Source organism: Acartia tonsa, chromosome 2 (genome assembly GCF_053477335.1).
Source record: "Acartia tonsa isolate MP-2025a chromosome 2, ASM5347733v1, whole genome shotgun sequence".
NCBI classification, from domain to species: Eukaryota; Metazoa; Arthropoda; class Copepoda; order Calanoida; family Acartiidae; genus Acartia; species Acartia tonsa.
The window spans coordinates 34661217-34683674 of NC_137261.1; the positions used below are offsets into that span (position 1 = coordinate 34661217).

Below are 22458 nucleotides of genomic sequence, written 5' to 3' on the forward strand. Positions count from 1 at the left end.
AATGTACATCCCCTATAGCATAAAATTAGTGGTTAAAACGTTTGAACACTCAACTTATTAAACCAACCAATCAAATTCATTAAAGTGCCAAAAGTTGCTTCGCCAACGAATAAGAATACTTTCTTATAAAACTTTTGACCCCCCTTTTAAGGATTAATTCTAGCCTTTGTTGTATCTATTGTTTGTCGCCTTTTGAAAAAATCTAGCGTTTGTCATATTCTAGAGTTTGTCGCATTCTAGCGTTTGTCGTATCTAGCGTATGTCGTGTCTAGGGTTTGTCTGTCTACTGTTTGTCTGTCTAGCGTTTGTCGCATCTACTGTTTGACGTATCTAGGGTTTGACGTAGTACCGTCTATTCTTCACACTAGTTTACTAGGAATTAAATTGTTATATGATATAATGGTACTACGTCAAACCCTAGATACGTCAAACAGTAGATGCGACAAACGCTAGACAGACAAACAGTAGACAGACAAACCCTAGACATGACATACGCTAGATACGACAAACACTAGAATGCGACAAACGCTAGAATATGACAAACACTAGATTTTTTCTAAAGGCGACAAACAATAGATACGACAAACGCTAGAATTAATCCTATTATGTAAAGTAATACGCTTTTTTGTCTGTTGCGATGGATCTCACTAACCGCTAAACCGATATGGTTCTCATTTACAGTGAAGCTTCATATGTATCCAGGGAAGGTTTTTAACTAATTTTGTGGAGGGTATCTACCCCCCCCCCCAAAAAAAAAATATTTTTTTTCAATTTAAAAAATTAAAAAGAAAATGAAATAATCTTTTTTGTATGTAGCAAAGGATCTCACTATACGCTAAACTGATATGGTTCTTCTTCAAAGTGAAGCTTCATATAAGTCCTGAAGGTTTTTAAATAATTTTGTGGAATTTAAATTATATTGCCTATTACTGACTAAAATTATAAGGTGATTATTATTTAAAGTAGTGCCTGTGGTAGGGGTTTGTAGAAGGGTGACAACACCTCCATTTAAATTTGAATTAGTATTGCCTGCATTCCCCTATTTTCCCAAAATGACACCAGATGAATCGCTGTACTGATTCAAAGACAAGGACAATAATATATGTAAGTAGTGCAGCAACATTAAAGCAAGATTTTTTCTCTTGTAATAAACAAGTATTGTTAGTATGAATCTAAAAATAAAAATTTCATTATAATTGAAATTATTTTATATTCATCAGATTTATTTGATTTAACCCACGGCCTAGGTGAAATAAATTTCTGTAAAACGTTTCAGTCAAGCAACGGATTGTCAGAATTATAGATATACATACATACACTTACTACTAAATAGCTGCGCTGTTGAATAAGTGTAGTAAGGCGAAGTCATAAATGGTCATATAATTAATGCTCATAAAATATTGCTCATCCTAAGTCCGCCCATTTATATCTCCCTTTGATGTTTAAACAAAGCAACTATAAAAAAAACTTTATACAAACATGTCATTTAAAAATAATTATATTTAAATTACTAAAATTCTTTATCTCTTTAATTATATTAGACTTAATTTAATAAACCTTCTTTGATGTATCTTATAACTGTTAATGACTATAAAAACAAAAAAATAACACATGCTGGTTTAGTTTTAACTGTATTGCAAAATCACCTTTTCATTGCTATATCCACATTTTCTGCAGGGAAGGGACAATGATAGCAGAGCGAGAGGGGACAATGGGCTGTTTAGTACACTAGTCCCCAAAGTTATAAAAGAACGTTTTCTTAATCGTTGGCTAAACAACTTTTGTTACTTTAATGAATTATGATTGGTTGGTTTAATAAGTTGAGTGTTCAAACGTTTTAACCACTTATTTTTTGCTATAGGGGATGTACATAGATTTTACGGAAATTATCTTATCCAGTTAGATCCCTGCATTAATAGAAATATAAATTTAGTATTAATGAACGAAAAAATTTACAAATATTTTATAAGTTTATATTCTAGCGTATGTCGCTTCTAGTGTTTGTCGCACTTTACAAATTCTACTGTTTGTCGCGAAATGGCAAATTCTACTGTTTGTCGTAGTCTAGTGTTTGACGTATCTATCGTTTGTCTGTCTAGCGTTTGACGCATCTACTGTTTGTCTGTCTAGCGTTTGTCGCATCTACTGTTTGACGTATCTAGGGTTTGACGTAGTACCGATTTACCTCAGAGAAGATTTATCTTAAGAAATGCGACTATTTACAGCTGACTCTTCATGTGAACGTAATGAAAAAAAATATGCCCTTTCTTACGCATAGATCAGCTGAAAATGATTTCCTATTCGAGCCCTAGTTTCCTAAAGTGTACAGCAGATTTATACATTTTACATTTAAAAATTTAAATTTTTCAAATTTTGATTTTTTTTGAGTTTGAAGCTTTTTTAGCTAGTAGCAAATATTGAGATAGGACGCGGAAGCTACGCACACTTTCGGAAACTAAATTCAGTTCATCTACGCATATGTATACACACAGTACAACACTAGGTCCTGTTGAAAACGTAACGAACGTACTTTTAAAAGGATTGCTATTTGTAATCTTTAACCATATCTAGAATTGAAATATAAAGTAAATATGAGAAAAAATCTGCAATATAAAATGACAACAGAATAAAGTAAATAATTTATAAAATTTGATTTTGTTAACTTAAATTCAAAAAGGGATTTTTATTATTTTATAACGATTGCAATAGATACAACATATTTATAATTAATGCACAGATAAAACATAAATATGAAGGCAGTACTTCATGTGATTGACTTGATCCGAGTTAAAGTTGAAAGAAGATATCTTTAATGACTCTAATGTTGAAAGTAAAAAATATCAGTTTAACCAATATTGAAGGTCCCTCCACCCTCTTGCTATTAGTGGAATCAGACATTATGTCTCTTGAGTAATATCTCTACTCAGTAAGCATTGTTTTGTATTTTATGTCTATTACGAGTTGTTTATTACCTTTAGATCTTTTTGCAGTAGAGTGTCTATTGAGAGATCCAGTTCCATGATTAAACCTGACTCTTGATGTTGCCTGACAGCTTGCTTCGCACTTGTAGCACACCTCATCTTCATACAGATGGTAGTGAGGCTCCTCGCCCTGTGAGCTAAATATACAATCTTTGTAGTATAAAGGTCAGGCATATTATCTGTACTTAGTTTAATTTAAATATAATTGTCTTCCTATTATGTTTCATACTCCCTATGCAAATCCCTGTGAGTTTAATTCAAACTATGAATTTCCGCTTACAAACGCAAAGTTAAACCGAGTTTTTTTTGAGAGATTTTAAAAATGAAAAGGGGTCTTTTTATTGAAAGAATGTAATCAGTTTCAGGCATTCTAACTTTGAGCCTAAAATTAGCTCATAATTTTGCTTCTAGCTGAAGTAATTATATATATAGTAAAATGTTTATCAAGAGCAATGGATTTAAAATTTTCATATACCTAAATGTCATTGTCTAAACTGACCAAGCTAAATTTGCTTGATTCACTACACTAAGAGATGCGATTGATTATGAAGATTTTTTTTTTGAAATATATTTCGTTATGAAGCAGCAGTAGTTACTAATTTATAAATGTTACGGTTGAGATAGATTTATAACTGTTAAAAGTGTCATTTTAAAATGTCTATAACTTTTTGTCATTGAAGCTGAAGGCTTCAAATTTGGGTAATTGGTTCTACTTGTGGCAGACTTTCAGCAGTTTAAGCGGTGTATTTTTTGCAGGCTTCCTTTAATGTGTAAAACTGATCGCCCATTTGCTCCCTAAATTCTGAAGTTGTACGACAGATAACCAAACTATTGCAAAGGCTATTTTCAGCTTACATTAATTACACTGTGGGCTAGAATTGAATCAAGACAAAAGTAAGTGCCGAGTACTGGGACCTATGTATGGTGAAAATAGACATAAAACCATGATTAATCCAGGTAAAACCAATATATTTCAGCGGGGGCTTTTTGAGAAAATTAGATTTGAAAATTTCAAGTTTAATTTTCACCCTCTAGGAGTTGCCGCATAATCATGACAAGAAAATGAAATATTATTTATTTAAAATTTTGAACAACTTTGCTTTTATAAAGTTCTTCATAAAACCAATCCTGAAGGGAGTTAATTAATGGCCATTTTTATCAATTGCTTTGCAAAGGTCACGAAATTCAGCCTAAAATAAATCATATATAGAGAGGTTTTATGAAAGACTTCATAAAAGCAAAGTTGTTCAAAATCTAAAATAAATAATGTTTGCTTTTCTTGTCATGATTATGCGGCAACTCCTAGAGGGTGAAAATTAAACTTGAAATTTTCAAATCTAATTTTCTCAAAAAGCCCCCGTTGAAATATTTTGGTTTTACCTGGAATAATCATGGTTTTATGTCTATTTTCACCATACATAGGTCCCAGGGCTCGGCACTTACTTTTGTCTTGATTCAATTCTAGCCCACAGTGATTAAGTAAGTTGAATTGTGAAAACAAAGCGATTCTTTATACATTATACATTCAAAATTTTAATTTTTCAAATTCAGTTTTTTTTTAAATTTGAAGCTTTATTAGCTAGTTATTATTGAGATAGGATGAGGGTGATACGTACACAATCGGAAACTCAAATTTAGCTGACCGTAAAACTCTGTACCTGGAAGGAAAGACTGGTCTTATGTATTGTTGAGTATAATCTCTACTTGAATAATCATCGGGTCTTGTCTCATCAATATCACTATATTCTAAAAAAAACATTGTCGCAGTAATTGTCAAGGTAATTAATTATCCTCAAATCTTTTATTAAATATTTTATCCAATGTTAAAAGAAAATACACAACATAGGAAAAATTTCTCGACATACAAGGTGAGTAAAACAAAAGTTTCTACATACAATACTATAGTGGTATCGTATTATTCTTATAACATATAGTAAAAATGATGTAGTATTCTTATGTTTAAAAATTGGAATAGCTTCAGCCTTAATTTAGTAAAGTTTTCTTTTTTGTAAAAATAGAAATACAAACACTGTTTGAATGGAAAAATATAAGTTACCTTTGTGCAATGAGGATTGATTAGTGTTGCCTGAACTGTTGTCATATTGCTTGCGTAAATATTGAGGGGGGTGAGTAGCGTAGATGTCTACAAAAGGTGGTTCTCTTTCTACAGTAGTTGGATACACATCTTCATGAAGTACAGTTACACTTGTCTGGTTCCCGGAACCTGTGGAGTGCATGCTGTGTCGGTCATAAACACTTGACCTATGTTGCTCGTCGCCAAATTGATTGTCTAAAGGTAGCGGAGTTGTTTGGTGGTGGGCGCGTGGAGGTGCAGCTCCCCGCGGTAATGTATGCGGTCCATGGTGACCAATAGCAGTGCGTGGTCGGGGTGATTGATACTCGAAATCAATATGAGCTCCGGAGCTTTCGGCATCATCCGCCGAAGCCTTCCGTGTAATTGCTGTATGATGATGTTGCGGCTGTGGGGGGCGGTAAACATCTATTGTTGGGGAGACCGGCTCCTCATTGATGCTACCAGATGGGTGTTGTACTCTCAGGATTGGATTCATACGCTCAGGCGCTTTTTTATGAGATACACCAGATCGTCCAGAATCATAAGGATCAAGTCTAGTTTCAGGATACAAAGTAATGTTGCCAACATGATCGCTGTAATGTCGAGATGAACGTGGCGATCTTTCTTCGAAATATACTCCACCACCAGACGAACCCCCATCGTTCGACGCCATGCCAACCAAGGAATGGCCTTTAGCATCAATTGATTGTTGTCGGCGATGAGATCTTGTTGATGTTCTGTGCTGATCAATACTTTGATTCATTTGATTGTCTCTGGCACATGGTTGTGCTGCATAGTCCTTGCTTCCTTGTCGAGAATGATGATGGTCTTGTCGTGAGGTTTCAACATGAACCTCATAAGTTGCTGTTGTTGTTGTTATAGTTGGTGCATTACATGTGGCAAATTCATCCTCTACATGATAATCAACATCATCATTGTATCCATATTCATCTCTACCCATATTGGGCGCCTCTTTATGTTGATATTGACTATCCTCACAATCATATTCATAACCATGTTGCTCATTATATCCATCATTATCCCCATATCCAGCATCCTGATCATAACCATCTTCTCCTTTATATCCTTGAGTATGGTGATAATCTTGGTTTTGATTATTGTGATATGATTGAATATCATTTTCTCTGTGCTGCTCAAATTTCATTTCTTCATCTCTGTTTTCATCATATTCATAATTGAGTTGTAGCTCAGACTCTAAAATTTATATAAAAAATTATAAATATATATTATTATCATATTGTTACTTATGTTAACCACTAGCGGCTGCGTAAAATTGTCTCTTTCAATCTATTTTAAAATCAGCTATTTACCAAAAATATTTTTTTTCGGCGATAGATGGTGTTTAGTTATATTTTTTTCAAATTGCAAAAATGTCCGTAGTGCGGAGTTTTTTTATATTTTTTTTTGTCGATTTCTCTTAGGAGGGTGGTGGTACCCTGCCCTAAAATAGGTTCAGCGATTAGCGAGATCTTTCGGTACAGACAAACACACAACCATTTACTTTTTTTATAAAGATACAATGATTTCACAGAAAAAAATGCATTAAATAGAATTTACCTTTTAAAACAGGAGCATTGTAACTAGATTTGCTATTACTTGAACTAGGAAGATTACTTTTACTGGAACTCTGTCCTCCATTTGCACTGCTGCTATGGCCACCTGAGGGACTCCGACCACCTGGTCCTCCTAGGATTTAGTATTACAGAAAATGATTGAAATGAAAGGCAATTTTTCTTTAAAAAGTTTGTGATGATGTCCTCGCTGATTAATTCAAAAATAGTATAATCTATTCATGGATTTGCAAAAGGTAGGTGTCAACACCTCACCTGAAATTAAAAACCGGATGGCCTTTCTTCTCCTTTTCTAACTCACTCAAGGTTTACACCCTCATAGCCATACGATATGATAGCCCCTGCTTAATCTTATATTACAGAAAATAATTTCAGCTATTATCATTATAAAATCTATAATTATTTTACCTAATGGACTTCTTCCACTTGGGGTACCACCAGGTGGACTTCTGTCTCCAAGATCAGGATCTCCTCCTTTATTAACCTTGTCAGTGTTGGCTGCAGGTGGCCGTGGTCGTGCTTTAGTCTGTGTCTCGATACTGATCCGAGCATTGCGTGCACCTTCTCCTCGATGTCTAGACAAAAAGAATAACGCTATAATAAATATCTAAGACTTAGAAAATAAATATTTCAACTTTTATCCCTTATTTACAACCAGAGGCGGGAAGAAGGGGGATGTAGAATGGTGTATCCACCCCCATGGTAAAATTTAGTGGGTTGTATACATCCCTTTAGGTTTCCACCCCTTACACCCATCTACAACTCCCTTGACAAGGGTCTAAACTACTACCTCTAATATAGCCAAGAGGGGGTGTCAGGGAAAAAAAGGTATTCCCTCTTTAATTAAAGGGGGATTTTACACTAAATTTGCTTAATCACGCGTCAATTTAACCGATCAAAGACGCTTTTTTACTTTTCAGTGGTTGGGTGTACACTTAGGGGGATGTATCCAACCCCTGACACTACAAATACATCCCTTTTGTTGTTTGTGATACAACCTCCTTAATTTTGGATCAAAGAGAGTAACAAAATACGTAAGGGGGGGAGTATAAAAAATTTCATGTGTGCTCTGCACACACCCCTAGAAAAACCATTATCATTTTAAGATTGTTTAATCTAAGTAATCAATTAAATTCTCTAAAATCACGTCTAAGAATGTATTTGATCACTTACTTGATATACATTCTATAAAACTTTTGAATGACTCTGGCTGCTGTATCCAGCCGTTTCCACTCTCTGGTAGATGACACAATCTCAAGCTCTTTCCGAGTAGGGAATTGCTTCTTAAATTTTTCGTCCATCTAAATTTTGGGATAATTAACAATTTCACAATCAAAAAAATAAAACTAGATTATTCATATAGATTTGTAATAAGGAATGAAAAGCTTTGCAAAATACAAATTAAAAACTACAGAAGCACTGGGACTATTGTATACTGCTACATATAGCACTGGAACTCCTGTAAACACTGGGATTCCTGTATACAGCTATAGGACACCTGTAAAAGCTACTTAAAGCACTGGGACACCTGTATACAACTACTTATAACACTCATGTTCAACTTTGTCTTTTAGCAAGAAAGCTCTAAAATATATAATTTGATATATCTAATGCTTATTTTATAATTTATAGATATTAAAGATAATTCCAAAACTTGATAATGCATAATTTTAAATAAAATTGTTATTTTGTTTGCCTGAGCTTTTACACAATTAAACATATGTAAATAAATACGCTTTAATAGGTGAAAAAATTGTTTAACTCTACTCTGTTTTGCAAATTGAAGGACATTTACAAATGTTATACAAAAAAAGTTGCAGATCGAAAATTTAACATATTTAGAGGTTTGTTATCCTTTTATAGCGTAGTTACTATTGCTAAGCGAAACTGTTACACAAAATCTAGCTTTTTATCTCTCATAAGACCTAATTGATTCACATTTTCTTAATATAATTTCAAGTTTTTCTATGCATGACTAAAAACGGACCAAGGTGATTCACTTCGGTAATTGAACATTCAGCCATATATCTTTATTAGCCGCTAAGAAAATTAAACTTCTCTTTTATCCATACGGACGAATTAATAGACGTAACATGTGAGTTATAGAGTATCCTGTCCAATGATAAAAGGTCATTTAGGAATAAAATAAATTCAGTTTACCCCTACAAGACATCATAGTACTTCAATTACTTCTCTAGTTTAAATACACTGTCGTTCTTATGTCAACATAAGTATTATCTGTCCCGTTTTAGAAAAATATTGCTAAAATTTTGGCCCCCAGCTATAATATGGTTGATTTATGCAAAATAATGACTCATCCAAATTTTTTTTTCTGTAATGCAAAAATTGCGATGTTACAAGCACTGCAATTTTTTTAAATTTTGCAAAATGGCTTGTTTGTAAAGCTCTTGTACCATCTCAATTTTAATAGTTATTTCTCGTATCGTATTATAAACGGCTTTCCGCGGATATAGAATGTACAATTATAAGATTATAAACTAGTTTTAATCTTATGATTGTACATTTCTATATTTGTAGAAAACTGGATATATACGATGCTAGACATAGTTTTTTCGTATGGATGAGAACCGGTTCCTATCCACCGGATTCGAATGAATACGAGAAAGATTTTTACAAAATTTCAATTTCTAGTGTGTTGATATAAACCTGAAATTTACCAAAAAAATGGGGGCCATCTCAATTATTAAATACCTATAATTGCTACAACTTTTATTTAATGAAATCTTCCAATTTTTAACATGTACAAAACGGGCTGCTGTATTGCATCAAGATCCATGACAGATCTATATAGGAAGTAAACGTCTATAAATGAGCTCGAATCTCCCAAACATTTATAGCTCAAAACTCATAGTGCTTCAATTATCACTATTAAATTCTCATTGACCAGAACGAAAATACCCATAATTCTACTTTTTGCATCATAAATGTATTTTTTATATTCATGTTGCTATTTAAATAACATTGATGTATTTGATTTGTATTCATAAAACAGAAAAACTTAAGTTTATAATATAGTAAACGTAAGAAAACTTAGTTTTATAATAAATTGATTCGTGCGACACTCCCCGTAATGCGGTCAGATATTAAACTAATCATTTTAACCCTTTCGGGACAAAAATTTGAAATGAAAAATATTAAGATTTTAATCTTAAAAAATTATATAAAAATGAAGCAAAACGTTAAATCGTGTATTGTTACATTGTTATATAAAACATTACTGAATAAATCAGTTCACAGATATTATAATACGTTAAAGTTGTAGAAATCTTTACGTGTAACAGAGAGAGAGAGAGAGAGAGAACGGGGAGAGGGAGAGAGAGAAAGAAGGAGAGAGAGAGGGGGGAGAGAAAGAGAACGGGGGGAGAGAGAGAGACACAGAGAGAGAGAAAGAGAGAGAACGGGGAGAGGGAGAGAAAATATTTAGATTTTACCAAAAAGACAAGATATTTTATTTTACATACTAACGTCATGGTGATAGGGTAACTATGTAAGGCAATGGTAAAAAATTAAGATTTTTACTTTGACTTCATTGAAGGACATAACAATTTCAAGAATTTTATTGTAGAGTTTGAATTCAATAGGACAATTCTAATATGCCTAAATTAACAATCAGAACTATCTGTTAGAGACGTACGGATGGACAGACAAACCCCCACTGTAAAAAATTTTTGCTCTTAACAAGAAATAGATCATTAACAACATTATACAACCCTTTTACCCAATTTCCCTCCCTCTTACTGGATGAATGAACTAAACAATAACTGAGGCCCATACTGGCAAGCTATGTAGGGAATATTTACAGAACTTTTCAGCCATTGAATAGCAAATGAGAAAATCACATTTTCCTCTAATCATAGCAAACAGACGAACGGAAGGACATTTTGAATTATAGATAATCTTCGCTACTAAATGAAAATGAATTTTGCAAATGTGTCATTATAATCTTAATTAAAAATTTAAGCCATCTAATTGTGATAACATATGAAAAAACAAATATTTTAGCTATTAAAATATTATGTCTCGATCCAAGAGACTAATGGACCATGTGAATTATAGAGTAAGAAGGATAGTTTCAATTCCAAAATTTCGTTTGCTCAGGGAAGGAGGGAACATTTGACTGTAAATAACACTGTAAACCAAAGTTTAGTAACCACTTTGACTAAAAAACTTTATCTGTGTTTCGTCACTTCTAACAAGAAGTGTCCAAACTTTCAATCAACAGAAGGCTTACCTTTATTTATCATCATGGGGGATGTAAAATAAATATAGTACATTATCTCCTAAGATCCCTGAGTTTAAAAATCATCAACAAGGATGATAATATCCACATGAAACAACGTTCCTAATTGTAAAAGTAAAAACACAAAAGCAAAAAGAAGGAAAAGGAGCATAACCGACTGAATGACGATCAATGATCAGTGCAGTGGTCATACAAATCTTCACACAAAATATTAGCAGTCTTTGACATCAGAAAATAAAGTTGTGTTTATGCAGTACTGATTGATCGACGGTTAGGCGGGCAGAAGTGCATTGGTCTAAAAAAAATTCAATCTTCTATGTTAAATAGCAGATGGGAAAATAAACATTTCCCCCACATTAATTTTATTTATTCCAAAGCACTATAGACAGAAAAACAAAGAAGGTGAGGAATAAAACTTTTAGCAGATAAATAAGAATGACAACATCCATAACTATAGAAGCTCTTGAATTAAAAAAATAAAAGGCAAAGCAAATGAAAGCAAAAATGGTGCACAACAGACAGACATAGTAAGTAATGATACTTAGTGGTATTTGAATATTTACACAACATTTAAAAGTTTATCGTTGATAAAAGCTATAAAAAAATAATTTAGAGCATTAAGGATAGATCGACGGACAATTTTATTCATAGAGTAGAGGTGCATAGGTCAGCAAACATAAAAAAGCCTTCTGTCTTATCCCTGAAAGATCAGGCCCTCTACGAATTCTTAATTGACCGGATTTTATACTATAATAATTGCATCAGCCTTCTACCTTTTCCCTACAGATATTTAATGTTCTCAATAGCATTACAGACCAGCGAACAACGTGAGCTGTAGGCTAGTAACATATAAAGAACAAAGGCATGTAGCAAGTAATCTTCCAAAGTAAAAATTGCCCAATTGCAAACACAAATAATAGGGTTGGGCCGGATTGGACGGATACAGATATCCGGCTGAATTATAACTCTGGATATCAAGTATTCAGGTTTATATTGAAACACTAGAATTAAAATTTAGTAAAAATCTTTAAAATTGAGATAGAACAAACGCTTTAAAAATGGCCTTTTTGCAGATTTTAAAAAGTGTGTACCATCTCAATTTTAAAGATTTTCACAAAATTTCAATTTTAGTGTGTCCATATAAACCTGAATACCTGATATCCAGCATTATAAATCAGCCGGATATCCGTATCTATCCAAACCGGCCCATCCCTATTATTAATGTATGAAATTTGGCAATTTTTACTGTGGAAAATTACTTGCTACATCTTCGTCCTTCATATGTTATAATTGAGACAGCCCCCATTTTTTTGGGTAAATTTTAGGTTTATATCAACACACTGGAAATTGAAATTCTGTAAAAATCTTTAAAATTGAGATGGTACAAGAGCTTTAAAAATAAGCCATTTTGTAAAATTAAAAAGCCATATAGTGGAAATAAGTTCTTGAAATTGCGTAGAAAAAGAGTATTTATTGTTTTCAAACATTTACTTAAAATTTTTTTTTATATTCACTTTTACTTTTATTAGTTTGTGTGGGTGTGAGAACTTAAACTAGCTAGAATTAGCTAGGTATATATTTGAGTGCAACGAAAGAAATAAAAGTATTCGGTCCATACAAAATGCAATACAAGTTTTTAAGTAAACTTAATCAAGGAATATAGTAGATGCACAACTTTTCTTCCTTTACCAAATAAGATTATTTAGCATATTGTTTTCATATGTAACCTATTAGTTATATTCACAGTATCTAAAGAGACAGTACTTTATTAATGAACTAGCGGCTTCACCTCTAGCCTCTAGGGGCTTTGCCCCAAGAGGTTTTATCAACCTATTTTTTCATATTCTACTTTTAAAACGAAAAAGTAAAAAAAATTTGGGAGGGAAGGAAATCAACCCCCCTTTTTTTAATAATAATTTAAAGTTTTTTTGTGAGAGGGTCATTTTTGGGGATTGGGGGTGTCCCACCCCCCTCCAAGAATTTATCTTAAAACCACCACAGGACCAGTACGTATATTCCCTAAAGAGTAGAGTCCAATCGGTTCAGTAGTTACCGAGATCTTAAGCTTCAGACAGACAGACATCGTTCTACTTAAAGATTAAAGATGAGCGCTATGTACGACCTAAGGCTAAAATTATAATAAAGTAACGGATGTCTGTTTGTTTGTCTGTCTTTAGTTTGTCTGTACCGAAGGATCTCGCTAACTGCTGAACCGATCGGGTTAGCTTCTCATAGGTTGTAGGAAGGTTATGACTATTTTGGGGGAGGGTACCACCACCCTCCCAAGAGAAATCACCCCTAGAAAAATTATCCCCCCCCAAAAAAATTTTTTTAAATTTTTTTAACTAAAAATAAAATGAGGGGACGTCAGCCCCCACCCCCCAAAAGAAAAAAAATTCCCTTCTTCCCAAAAAACAAAAATTTCTTTTTCTTAAATCTAAAATAAAATATAAAATAAAAAAATGGTTATCAAATTCAACTCCCTCCGCCAAAAGTGCCCCTAGAGGCCTCTAGGAGCATAACCGCTAGCAAAGACATAAGATAATATGAAATATTCTTAAGTAATTGAACATCTGCCCTTTAATCTTATTAAGAGTGTTCTTGTTTGTAGCTTAAGGTCTTAATAACGCCTGAAACGTTTGAGTTTGAAGGCAAGTATAAGTGATGGTTTTAGGCTATTTATCCTGCCCATACCCTTCCCTTTGAATACAGAGCCCGTAGCTGCAAGGGCGCAGCCACTAGTTGACCTTGTAAAACACTAGATAATAGTTTTCAAAAATTAATAGTGGAAAAAATCTAGATCATCCATGATATTTCTTGCAAGGATCTTTCTTTGTTTCTACAAATAAAAAATAACAATGAATATGATAAATTGAAAAAAACTTACTTGTTCTGCCAACTTTGCAAAGTCTTCAGAACCATCCTCAACAAATCCCAATGTGTACTTTGTCAAGCTGTGTAATACATCCAGACAATGAATTTTATCTCCCTTCGCAATAGGCAGGTCAAAACTGACAATAGCCAACATATTAGGCTTTGGTATGCCGAGAGGCGGGTCCAGAGAGTGTATAAAATCTGACATTTGGTTGAATGTGATGAATTGAGTGGCGTGAGGATCATATTTACTCCATTTCCCGTAAAACATCTCCAAATCCTCTTCAACTATGCCTGTACAAAAATAATTTCTTAATAATATTTCAAATTACTTTGATCTTTTTTCTAGGGAAGTAAAAGGGTGTCTAAAACTTTCACTCCACAGGGGAAGCATAGGCCGCTGACAAATTGTCAGTGTTTCTGTAACAATGTGTTTTTTTTATGGATATGGGATAGGGTTGTCAGCCCTAAGCCCCATGATTGCGGTGTAAAGCGTCCATTTTCCCATCAGACAACCAACCCTTTGATTGAGAAGTCATAACTGTGCCTGGTAGTGAGTTGCGCCTGTTTTTGGCCAAGGCAAAACCCCTACTATAACTATTTATGTCATGCACACGACATAGCAGCAGTAGGAACCATTTTTAACGTCTTTAGTTATGACGCAGTGACGAGATTCGAACCTATCACCTTCACGACGACGAGCAGATGCGCTACGTGTTGAGCTATGGTGCTATCAAGCATGAGGAATGAGGATATTAGTTGGAATTAACACAAATTTTGTAATTTTTTTGTCAAAATGTATTTTTTTACTTTTTAAAGCCTTTAAAGTTAATTACTGAAAAAAGATTTAAACAAATAACCATAACTTCCGGTATTTCAATGGTCTTTTAAATTTTTCAATGTAGCTTTTTGAACAATTTATTTGACATATTGAATCTATTTATGAACTTCAAGCATTCTTGCAGTTAAGATACAAACATTAATAATTTGATATTCTATAAAGTTTATGGAGAGATATTGTGAGATTTTATAATTTAGTTGAAAAAAGAAAGGAATATTTTGAGAGATAAAGTTTGTAAGAAGCTAAAAGATCAAGAAAGGATAGTCCCTGTTAAAATACCTATTTTGAAGAAAAAATTTATAAATTATTTTTCTTTCAAGAAAATTCATTGGAGATGATTAATCTTTTAATATGCTTTAGTGGATTTTTTCTTCTAAATTTCACTAATTTGACCACTAGGAGATCTTGACTCAAAATTAATAACCAACCCTGCTCTTAATAGTTCTTTAATTATGAACAATGATATATTTTTCATTAATTCCCAATTTTTTATTTCTATTCTAATACCAAGCACAGTTAAATGAAATAAATATTATTTAATTCGTTTAATTCCTTTAAAGGAAGCCTGCAAGAAATACTACGCTTTAACTGCTGAAAGACTGCCACAAGTAGACCAAATACCCCAAATTTGAAACCTTCAGCTTCTATAACAAAAAAGTTCTAGGCATTTTAAAATGAGTTATTTAAGCAAACAAAATTTAGCATAAATGGAAATTTAAATCCCAAGGTATTAAATGATCGAGCGATAGCTCATCATTTAATACCGAGGGATTTAAATATCCATTTATGCTAAATTTTGTTTGCTTAAATAACATTCTATTGCAACAAAAAGGTGATGTTAGCGAATAATTTCTTGAATAAAATGACTAAACGTTTTTTCATTTAATTTTCATTTTTTTCACAGTTGTGTTTTTATTGAACATAAAAATTAAAAATAAAAAAAAATCTTCCAAATTAAATAGAAAAATCTTTGAATTATTGGTCAATTTAAGTTCAAAGATTTTTTTTCATAGTAAAAATTTGATTTTTAAAAAAAAATTTTGAAAAAAAATCATCTAACAAAAAAAATTATTAAAATCCAAGATGGCGTCAATACATGTAAAATAATATTTTCAAAACAAAAAATTAAAACTTGAAAGTTGAATATCTTTTTTCACAGATTGAATTTCAAAAATCGGTCTGACAGTTTTTCCAAAGTCGGGAAGATCTATCAAATGGAAAAGGTTTGAAACTGATAGAACATTTCTTTATACTAAAACATATTTTTTCTCCTGTTTTTTCCCACAGTTCCAAAAAATGAAATTCAATGAAAATTAAATGGTTCTCACATTCTAAAAACTTTCCCACGGGTCCCAAAAATGAATTTAAATGAAAATCATATGTACCATTTAAATCAAATTAAATGGTTCCCACATTCGAAAAATTTTCCCACGCTTGACATTCTTGAAAAATGCCAAATAAATGGATATTTTAACAAACCCAATATCGCGTTTTTTGCAATGGAATGACATTTTATGTACAATGGAAATTTTGAAAGAATTGCAATGCTCATGTTGAAAACTTTGAAATTAAACTACGTGGCCTAGAAACAAAATTATAAGCTTATTTTTGTCATAAATTTAGGTTTCCAGTAACTAATTATATTTTCCAATAAAAATACCCATTTTTATAGTCAAAATCATTAAAAAAAAATAAGTTTTACTTGCGTTGTACCAAATGTACTGTAGCCAATCAGAAGGCTGAATCAGCTTAACAACCAATCACAGCAAAGCTTGTATTAGTTTACCCCTTTGTTTCCGCTATGATTTTCGTTTAAAAATGCAATTTAAATCGAATTTTTTTCATAGATTTTGACTATGAAATGTGGTGTTTTTATTGTAAAAATGTAATCAGTTACAGGCAATCTAAGTTTCTGACAAAGATAAGGTTATAATTTTATGTCTAGGCAACGTAATTTAATATTGTTTTTTCTTTTATGAGCATTGGAAATCTTTCAAAAATTCCATTCCATTGCAAAAAACGCGATCTTTGGTTTGTTTAAATGTCCATTTATTTAGCATTTTTGAAGAATGTCAAGCGTGGGAAAATTTATAGAATGTGGGAACCATTTATTTTGATTTAAATGGTACATATGATTTTCATTTAAATTCATTTTTTGGACCCGTGAGAAAATTATTTTAACGTGGGAACCATTTAATTTTCATTGAATTTCATTTTTTGGAAGTGTGGGAAAAAACGGGAGAAAAAAAATGTTTTAGTATAAAGAAATGTTCTATCAGTTTCAAACCTTTTTCATTCGATAGATCATACTGACTTTGGAAAAACTGTCAGACCGATTTTTGAAATTCAATCTGTGAAAAAAGATATTCAAGTTTTAATTTTTTGTTTTGAAAATATTATTTTACATGTATTGACGCCATCTTGGATTATGATAATTTTTTTTTGTTAGAAGATTTTTTTTCTAAAATATTTTTAAAAAATTAACTTTTTACAATAAAAAAATCTTTGAACTTAAATTGACCAATAATTCAAAGATTTTTTCTCTTTGATTTGGAAGATTTTTTATGATTTTTATTTTTTATGTCAAATAAAAACACAACAGTAAAAAAAATGAAAATTAAATGAAAAAACGTTTTATGATTTTATTCAAGAAATTATTTGCTAACATCACCTTTTTGTTGCAATAGAATGTTATTTAAGCAAACAAAATTTAGCATAAATGGATATTTAAATATCCATTTATGCTAAATTTTGTTTGCTTAAATAACTCATTGTACATAAAATGCTATTTTGAAATGCCTAGAACTTTTTTGTTATTGAAGCTGAAGGCTTTAAATTTGGGGTATTGGGTCTTCTTGTGGCAGTCTTTCAGCAGTTAAAGCGTAGTATTTCTTGCAGGCGTCCTTTAATTAAGACAAAATATAACACAATTGGTTAAATCAAAATCTTTGTAAGCACTTTTGTGAACCAAACAGAATTATTTTTCTCGTATTCATTTGAATCCGGTGGATAGGAACCGGTTCTCATGAATACGAAAAAACTATGTCTAGCATCGTATTATATCCAGTTTTCTACGAATATAGAAATGTACAATCATAAGATTAAAACCAGTTTTTTTAGCCGGTGCCTCCGGCACCTCGGGGCTAAAAAAACTAGTTTTAATCTTATGATTGTACATTCTATAACCGCGGAAAGCCGTTTATAATACGATGCGAGAAATAACTATTCTCGTATTCATTCGAATCCGGTGAATAGGAACCGGTTCTCATCAATACGAAAAAACTATGTCTAGCATCGTATTATATCCAGTTTTCTACGAATATAGAAATGTACAATCATAAGATTAAAACCAGTTTTTTTAGCCCGTGCCTTCGGCATCTCGGGGCTAAAAAAACTGGTTTTAATCTTATAATTGTACATTCTATATCCGCGGAATGCCGTTTATAATACGATGAAAGAAATAACTATTATTAGATTCCTGCCAGTACGTAGAATTAAAGGTATTTAGTTGGTGCCCTCTATCAAATGGTAAAATCTGGACCCGATATTCCTTAACAATGTCCATTTCCGAAGCAACCAAAATTCACAATCTCTCCAATAATACACAATTTGTGGATGTAAAATTTCTCCTTTTATTTTTATGTAATTTTTAACTCATGTGAAGAACAAACGGTTAAACTCTGTTTTTATTTTGCTGTATTCATAAAAGCTATGTAATTTTTGATGTTCTGTTCGTATCTAAACAATTTTAAATTGATCTTACCTATTTCTTCCTCTTGATGGGCTTGGTTGAAGTTCTCAAGAATTATGGCGATGTACATGTTGATTACAATCATAAAATTAATGATAATGAAAGAGACAAAGTAGATGATTGAAACGAAGGGAAAGCCACAGTTTCCATTAGGAAGACCTGAAAATATTTACCAAATATCAAATTGTAACTTTTCTGTTGGTAAAAAGTTACTTAACGTTTAATTTGTAGAAAATGCTAATTTCCAAAGTTCACATTAAGAGTTTATTTTAATAAGATTTATGGATATACCTTTATAATCCGGGTCACAATCAGGTGGAGTTGCCATCAGGGGATCCAGTACATCATTCCATCCTGCTGATGTTACCAACCTAGAAATAATTATAAATATATGTTCTAATTTTCAAACGTTAGAAATTTTTTTTATTGAAATCCATAATCCAATAAAGTAACAAATACAAATGCTAATACCAACTAAGCTTTACTAAGTACAACACTCATTCATGCATCGTGTAATCAGCTGTTGGTTTTCCTTTTTTTTTAAATTATAACTCTCAAAGATCACATATTATTTTATTCTTTTATAACATAATACAAAACTAACCTGAATAATAGTTGCATTGATCTGCCGAAAGTTTCAAAGTTCACTAAATCGTTTATGGCCCCCTAAAATAATACAAAACTTAATCGAATTGGATTCAGATTTGTTGAATAAAAAATAAAAAAAATATATTATAAGTATAAAATAATTAATATTTGATCATTAATTGATTTATAATTTTACCTGATGTTTGACATGTCCAAATATTGTCATGCCAATGATAGCATATATGAAGGTTATAAGTGCCAGGAGAGCCCCGATATTAAATAAAGCTGGTAGAGACACAATCAGTGCAAATAACAACTTTCTAATTCCCTTTGCAGCCTAAATAATTATTTTCATTTGTATTAATTTTGTAATTTAAATTTGCTGTAAAAAATTATATTTTTATTGAAAAATTTTATCATTTTTTCAAAGCAGCTTTTTTACACTTAGTTCCAGTAAATTTTATACTGATATCAAATTTATACATTTTAAGACAGTGTTTACACAATTAATATTGAGTAATAAAAGCTGGACTTAACAGAGAAACAGCTATAAGCATGGAAAAAAAGAAATGTAAAGTAAGCTGTCTTCAAAATTGTTACTTTTTGACCTTCATGACTTAAATACAAATCGATGTATATTGTATAGTATATGGGTTCATTCATCAAAATTCTAACTTCTTTGAAAGTATTTTAATTTCCAATATTCATTGACTAAATTTATGTTATACCTTGATTAATCTCAAAATTCTTCCTATTCTGAAAACTCTGACAACACGAAGTAAAGTGGGGGAGACAGGGAACTCGGTCATCATATCCTAAAATCAATAGTAATGAATGAAATAAATTTTCATTTTATAGTAAGAGTAGAGCATTAGATAAACATTAAACATTAAAAGACAATCAGTGTTTTGTCCTTACCTAACAAATTATAATGAGACAAGCATAATTTTTTTTATAATAGTAGAAATTCAAACTTTGCATTTATACTAAATTTCACTTAGATACTTAAATGGAAAAACTGAAATTCTGAAATTAATAAATAAGTTACCTCAACTAGAATGCCAAATATGGAGGCAATGACAAGAACAAAGTCAAACAGATTCCATGCAGCTGTAAAGTAATGATGACGCAAACCAATAATCTTCACGGAAGCTTCTAAAATAAAAAATATAATATTAATACAAACTTCTTTTCTTCTGAAAAAAGTTGTTAGTTGAAGTTTAGAATCCGCAATGATATGTAGATTCTTGTTATCCCAGGTTTATTATACTTTTCTTTCATGTTGTGGCACATGGTCATCAGTGCACAACCTTCACATCTCTTTCATCTTTAAATCATTTTAAACTTTTTATAACATCAAGGTAAGGTTTTTGTACTTTAAGGTTGTTTTCAATACAACAAGAAAAACGACCCAGAATTCAACTTGCGTTTTTACTGGTTTTACTCTGGTGGGAATTTTTTAGTTATTTCTTGAAGTTCCAATTTTATTTGATGGAACGCGGCAGATATTTGTAGCTTAAAATAAATGAGGTAAATGAAAATATGTATTTTAATATTCTTGTTCCTCGTCATCATTTTTATTTTAGAATAAGTAGAAATTCAAATGATAATATATTTAAATAAGAAATCTTTAAACAATACAAATAGGAGTTATTTTATTCTTGAAAGAAATGATGGAAAGAGATTTAACATTTGAAGGGGAAGAGGCTATTTGATTTTAAAATATCACAAGGTGGAAAACTAATACAGGGATATTCAATAATAAATCAACACAAACAAAAAAAACAGAAGAGATAAACTTTCTAAATAAAAAAAGAAGCTTAGTGGAAAAGAAATTTTAAATAATCCTATACATTTATATCAATTCTATTTAGCCGCTAATAAATTATTAGCTTTTAAAATATTTTCATGCAATACATATTTCTAGAACAAAATACACAGATTTAGGAGAGAAACAAACTTTTAAAGCCCTACTGTGAATTAAATTTAAAGATGGTTTAGAGAAAAAATGTATAAAGCTTAAAACACATGGAGTAAGAAATTGGTAAGGGCATGTTTTGTTTACATTTTCTTGTATTTGTTTGCTTGCAAGATTGAATGTTTGCATCTAGAGGTTTGTGTGTATTCAAGTTCTGTTTGTATGAAATTTCCAACAATTTGCATACTCTATCAGAGCAGAGTAACATGTGTTTTTAGTATCGAAGCTACTCTATAATTTCCGAAGTGGCGGAAACGTGATTTTCTATTCTCCTATTTAAGATACAGGGCTGAAACATTCCCATCATTATTAAGCAAAATCAACAAAAAACATTATGGCCTTTAGACTGCTTTTATATTTTTCACATATTTTACTATATCTTTAGTGTTTTTTTAACACTTATGGATGAAAATATGTATAAAAATTAAATATCCAGTTGTTCTAAGGGATTTTTTTGTGTTTAGAGATGAGCTTTTTTGTGTTTATAGATGAGAGTATAGAAAGATTTTAAAATTTTTAACATATTTTCCCATTAACATTCCCATTATTTTAGCGCACAATCAACTAAAACACATCAATGGCCGTTTGAGCCACCTTTTTTTAGCTGCTTTTATAATTTTCACAAAGTTCCTTACATCTCAAATATCTCATATATTATAGAAATATCAAAAAGCTACATAAATTCGTTCTGTCCCTGGTTAGCTTAAAATTATTTATGTATCAGAGAAAATCTTCAAGAAGTTATCCCAATTAAAGGATGTGTAAAAATTGCACTCTTTTAGAAAAGTAATAACTTATAGTGTATTGTTCTATTTCTGTATCAGAGAAAATCTTTAGGAAATTATCTTAATTAAAGGGTGTGTAAAATATACACCCTTTTTGTAACACGAATTGCGCGGTTTGTGTTAATGGTAGAAAATAATAGTAATAGAAAGTTTATTTTAGTCCTATTAATAGGAAATTGTCTATAATGTTTCACAAGAAAAGCCATAAATTGCAAAGGATAAGTAAAACTCAAACAATATTACGAATGATAATGAGAATTAAGATTTATCATTGTATAAAAAAGGAAAACTTACTTTCATTATTACTTATTTTATTAACTTTCTAAACCAATATAGCATAACAATGAATCAACAATTATATCTTTATAACTATTTAGGATTTTCTAGCCTTCCTTACAGTATTAAACGTAGCTACTAAATTACAAAAGGCATAAAGATGATATTTATATTTCCCAAAACTAGAGCTCAGGGCGTTTCTGACGGTATGCTTGTCATTTTTCTACAATTAGCACAAACACATCAGCATAATTCGTGTTTTAAAAAAGGGTGCATTTTTTTACACACACCCTTTAGATTTCAAATTTTAAATTTCTGCAGCATTTGAAAAGTTTTGATTTATTCTATTTAATAAATCTTAGAAGACATGCAGGTGCTTCAACTTTTTAATTTCTTTTTATCAAATCATTATTTCTTCTATCTAATTGCTTTCATCTAAATCTGAAGGAAGGTAAAT

At 31.4% G+C, this 22458-nt stretch overlaps 1 protein-coding gene across 8 annotated transcripts in view; it reads right to left on the reverse strand.

The window, feature by feature from the left end:
* The window catches only part of LOC145311659 (sodium channel protein 1 brain-like), a 209137-nt gene that overhangs the window by 16074 nt on the left and 170605 nt on the right, over nucleotides 1–22458 (reverse strand). For all 8 annotated transcript variants that reach the window (XM_080150617.1, XM_080150614.1, XM_080150616.1 and 5 more), the window contains 13 exons: nucleotides 20011–20117; nucleotides 19691–19777; nucleotides 19159–19299; nucleotides 18979–19040; nucleotides 18666–18745; nucleotides 18387–18533; nucleotides 13796–14076; nucleotides 7821–7948; nucleotides 7056–7222; nucleotides 6634–6762; nucleotides 5038–6270; nucleotides 4640–4727; nucleotides 2973–3118 (listed from right to left, as the gene is read on the reverse strand). In XM_080150617.1, the coding sequence (XP_080006743.1) occupies nucleotides 2973–3118; nucleotides 4640–4727; nucleotides 5038–6270; nucleotides 6634–6762; nucleotides 7056–7222; nucleotides 7821–7948; nucleotides 13796–14076; nucleotides 18387–18533; nucleotides 18666–18745; nucleotides 18979–19040; nucleotides 19159–19299; nucleotides 19691–19777; nucleotides 20011–20117 (2796 nt within the window). The remainder of the gene's footprint in view (nucleotides 1–2972; nucleotides 3119–4639; nucleotides 4728–5037; nucleotides 6271–6633; nucleotides 6763–7055; nucleotides 7223–7820; nucleotides 7949–13795; nucleotides 14077–18386; nucleotides 18534–18665; nucleotides 18746–18978; nucleotides 19041–19158; nucleotides 19300–19690; nucleotides 19778–20010; nucleotides 20118–22458) is intronic.